This window comes from Musca vetustissima, unplaced genomic scaffold (genome assembly GCF_032173495.1).
Source record: "Musca vetustissima isolate MV318-11 ecotype Yass unplaced genomic scaffold, APGP_CSIRO_Mvet_v1 utg2525, whole genome shotgun sequence".
Classification (NCBI taxonomy): domain Eukaryota; kingdom Metazoa; phylum Arthropoda; class Insecta; order Diptera; family Muscidae; genus Musca; species Musca vetustissima.
The window spans coordinates 138,325-143,054 of record NW_026880725.1 but is presented as its reverse complement, the minus strand read 5'-3'; the positions used below and the strand labels follow the sequence as shown (position 1 = coordinate 143,054).

The 4,730-nt window shown below is 31.7% G+C and overlaps 1 protein-coding gene across 1 annotated transcript; it reads right to left on the bottom strand.

Moving 5' to 3' along the window:
• Positions 1-1,038: 1,038 nt before the first annotated feature.
• On the bottom strand, positions 1,039-2,257 carry LOC133326536 (putative nuclease HARBI1). The gene is made up of 5 exons (XM_061535164.1): positions 2,229-2,257; positions 2,020-2,167; positions 1,873-1,957; positions 1,567-1,814; positions 1,039-1,059 (listed from the first exon to the last, which is right to left on the bottom strand). Exons 1-5 carry the CDS (start codon positions 2,255-2,257, stop codon positions 1,039-1,041), a joined length of 531 nt encoding a protein of 176 aa, XP_061391148.1.
• Between the last annotated feature and the right edge of the window lie 2,473 nt (positions 2,258-4,730).

Here is a 4,730-nt window from a genome sequence, read left to right as displayed (position 1 = left end):
ATGTTCAAATAAAATCGAAACAAAAATAAGCTCGAAGTTATGGAACTTATTCTGGTATCTCCCCCATGCAACTAAATTGTCTTTTAGGCTTCGTTTCGATTATTTGAAATATTTAACATTTGGGATTTTTTCTTCCTTTTTTTCCCTCAGAACAAAATGCAGTACTTGAGAGGGCAATATACTCGTGAGCTTTCCAAAGCAAAGGAATTAAAAAGTGGATCAGCGGCAGACGACATTTATGTACCAAATGCCTATTGATACAATGAATTGAGTTTCCTACACGACTACGTTAAAATACGAAGAGGAAAATTCAATTTATTCGTAAGTATTTGTGTTAAAAAAAATAATTATTTACAGTTGTTATACATTTGTTATTATTTCACTTGCAGGAACAAAGTTCGTCGTCGCTTGAGGACACTTGGGACTCGTCTCAACTAATTGAAGTAAATGTTTCCCCTACCAATGCTGCGTCACCACCATGTAAAATTCCTAAAGTGGACAATTCAAGAAGCAGCATGAACAAGGAGGATGCTGTACTTGAAGCAGCTGTGAATGCATTAAATAATTTGGCTTCCACGGAAAATTCGGATGAAAATAAAAATGAAGCTTTTTGCAATTTTATTAAAGCTGAGTTGGGAAACATTAAAAACGAAGCAATACGCGATCAGTTGGTGGAAACAATTACCCTGGCGCTTTTGGAAGGAAATATGGTTTTTTTGGTATTTGTATTAATGTACTATCGTACTCAAGTTGATAAAATTAAGATTTCGGAACTCGAATCATGATATTTGAAAATAGTTTTGGAAATAAGTACTACAAGAGTACGAAATGTAATAAACGGTACCAAAATTACTATAGAGCTAGATTTGTGTTGCGATGAGAATTGGTGTGTTGTGTTGAGACATGGAGGTAATTTTGGAAATACGTACTATAAGATACCAAAAGAACTAAATGGTACTAATATTTTAATTATGGTCAATATATATTGGTGTGTATGTTGATTAGCTTTAGACATGTTTAAATAATTCTCACATCCGCTTACATAGTAGCGGGAATATACTAGTTATTAATAAAAACCATAATTATTGGTTAAAAGTTAAATCGTTTTATTGCATCATGTTGCCAATAAACTGCACCAATTGTATTAAAATATTCGGAAAATGTATCACGTATGTTCCTTCCTTCATCAGCCGTACGATTACTTTGGCACTTTTGAAGATTAGTCATGCAAACCTCACTCCGCCAAGATCCTTGTTGAAAGTTTAATGAGTTGAGGTTTTCCGAATCCAACAACTTGGACTCAATTCCGTCTCTCTTTCTAATAAAATTGTGCAAAGCATACGCAGCCATTGTTATTTTTTCCACCTTCTCTACAGATAAGTCGATATCTCTTTGAAATATTTGGAACTTATTTGCCAAAATTCCAAAAGCATTTTCTGACACTCTTCGTGCCCGGCTTAGCCTATAATTGAAAATCTTATTTGCATTTGCCGACCTTTCTCCGTAAGGTTTCAATATTCTTGATGATAGCCGAAAGGCGTCATCTGCAACAAACACGAAAGGGACTTTCGTATCTGTATTGGGCAAATTTTCATCAGGAGGAAAGTCAAATAAGTTTTTCTTTATAGCTTCATCTAGTAAAGACTCATTGAAAACCGCTGCATCATTTGCTCTTCCGTTGCTTCCAACATTGACGTATATGAAGTTATAATTTGCGTCCACCACTGCCATTAATATTACGCTATGAAATCCTTTATAATTGTAATAGAATGATCCATATTCGGGTTTGCTCTTGATTGCAATATGTTTACCATCTGCAAAAGAGAGAATGATTAAAATGATTTACATATTAATGTCATATTTTATTATAACCTATTGCACCCATACAAAAGGGAAAATTCCATTTCTTTTCAAAATCTTCCGCAATTTTCTTCCATTCATCAGCGTTGCTGGGGACCTTAAATGATATTACTTTGTTCAGTTTTGTAATTTGCATATAAATTTAAAAAAAGTACATACCTTCAAGAACTCATCACTTAGAACTGAATAAATGGCATCTATAGTTTCTGGTATAATTTTCGATATAGCTGATACGGAAATTCGGAATCCATAGGATAGTTGTGAGTATCTTTCTCCTGTGGCCAAAAACCTTAGTGTCAAAAGTAATCTAATAATAATAAGGAAATAATTAAAAATTGTTAAAATGGCTTACATCTATCGTTATCTACCTGGCAGTGCTAGAAATAGCCTCCCGCATTGTAGTATCTTGCTTTGTAATTATTGGAGACACTTTTTCCAACAATTCAGAAAAGGTCGTATATGACATCCTTGTAAAATTTTTAAAGGCTTTTGGGTCTTCTACGCGAAGCTCATCTATGGCCATTGATGAGAACCCTAGTCCAGCGTCTCGTTGAAGCAACCACTTATGACTCCACAAATTCCGATTTTTTTTCAATTTCTTTCTCATATTTCTTTTTTTAATTTTTATTGCATATATAATTGCAATAATGCTACAAACTACTTTTCTTTTATATGTGTTTGTTGCCATTAGTTTTCTCGTTTGGTTAAAAATTTTTAATTTCTCCAGACTTGTTTATTTTAAAAAATGTGACCAACAGCTGATATTGTTTACGATAGGTTATTCCATACGAAAAAACATATGTAGTTTGAACGCAAAAACTGAAAGTCTTCTGTACGCTGCTCATTTTGACACACATAACAAATTACATATGGATGAAAAAAGTGACAGCACATATGTAAAATACATATCGTGTAAAAACACCATTATTAAATTAAAATAGACTGTACTACTAAACCATGTAGTTTCACAACACACAAATTATGTAAACATGTCATCACATATCACCAACAGCAACGGCGTTAAGAAAGAATGTTTGGCACAGTTGTTTGTGCGAAATACCGCCAATTGTTGACATTTTCTATGTTTGTGAGTCGATTGCATTTCGGTCGGGATATCTAATTGGAAATAAAGTGAAAAATTATTGAAATAAATACAAATAAATAACATTAAGTTAAAGTTAATCGTTCGGAGTATATATTTAAAGAAAATATAGTGAAAAAACAAGTGTTATTTACATGAATTGTACCGTAAACAAAATTAAAGTAGAAACATCTTAGCTTGCTGTTGTGTGTTCCTGTGTCTTTGCCAGTTGACAGAATTCAGTAAATCTAATTGGAAAGGAATCACTGAACAATGATAGGTTGTGTGTGTGACAATGAAAATAGAATATGCATGTGAAAGAGGTATTGTGATTAAAATACCATTGAGTGCGGAAGGACAACCTATTTGGTTTATTGTTGGCATTGTGAGTTGGTCGTGTTTTTTTTCGATAGAATTTGAACAGAGTGTCGAAGAAGTGCAAGACTTAATATCATTCAACAATTAAAAATACAATTGTTGCAATGTCATTGGTAATAACAGAAAAGTGTATGAGTGTATTAAGTACATGATTAAGTATGTGGAAAAATCAGCATGAAAGCAAGAATTTTGTGAATAACGGCAGATTTCGAACTACGAACTTATTTCACATTTGGAAAATTAGGTAAGTTTTTAATGTTATGTTTTTTACATGAAAATAGTATTGATTGTAAAATCGACATGTTGACATTTCCCAATCGAATATTCTACAAATTGTCATTTGATTGTTTTTGAAATTTAAGTCACACATTCTACACAAAATTTTTTCAAGGATTGCTAAAGGCTTGAGTTTAAAACATATTTTTTTTTCAAGGAATACAGAAGTTTAGAGCCTTAAAAATATATTTTTGCTAACATTGCAAATTATGAGGATTCGAATATTATTTTTTGTAAATATCGTGCAATGTTATTGCATACATACATACACATAAAATAGGTAAAATAGGTTATAGCTACAGATGAGGGCTTTAAAAACATTTATTCAAGGATTGCGAAAGGGGTGGATATTTTAAATACTTTTTACAAATATTGCAAAAGAAGTGGATTTTTCTAAAAAAATATTTTTGAAGGAGTTAAAAAAAATATTCCTACAGAATATTTTATAAATCTTTTTTTTTTTGAGTTTGTACAATTTATTTCAATATATTTATATAAAATTTATATAATATTTATGTAATAAAAAATATTTATCTCCTTTTATCTGGGTTTACACATACACATTAATTTTGTCAATTCCCTTTACTTTCAAAAATCAATTAACTTATTCTTAAAGATTGAATTAAAATAAAATATACTACCAAACCATGTAGTTCCCACCACACAATTTATGTAAACATGTCATTACATATCACCAATTGCAAAGGCGTTCAGAAAGAATGTTTGGCACAGTTCTTTGTGCGAAATACCGCCAATTGTTGACATTTTTCTGCGTTTGTGAATCGGTTGCATTTCGGTCGGGATTTCCAATTGGAAATAAATTGAATATTAGTGAAATCAAAAACAATTAAAGTGCATTAAGTTAAAGTTGGATGCTCAGTGTATACATGTAAAGAAAATTGAGTGAAAATCAATGTGTTATTTATATGAATAGTGCTGTAAACAAAACTAATGTAGAAACAGAGAGAGTGCATTCCTTCATTGTCATTTGATATGCATAACATCTTGGCCTAACTAAAATTATGGCAGACGGCGTTGAAATAAACAGTTCGGCCCAATGTTTTGTAAGCAAATACCGACATTTCTTGGCTTTTCCCGTGATTTTGATTGTGTTGTTGAAGTTCGGTTGTTTTAT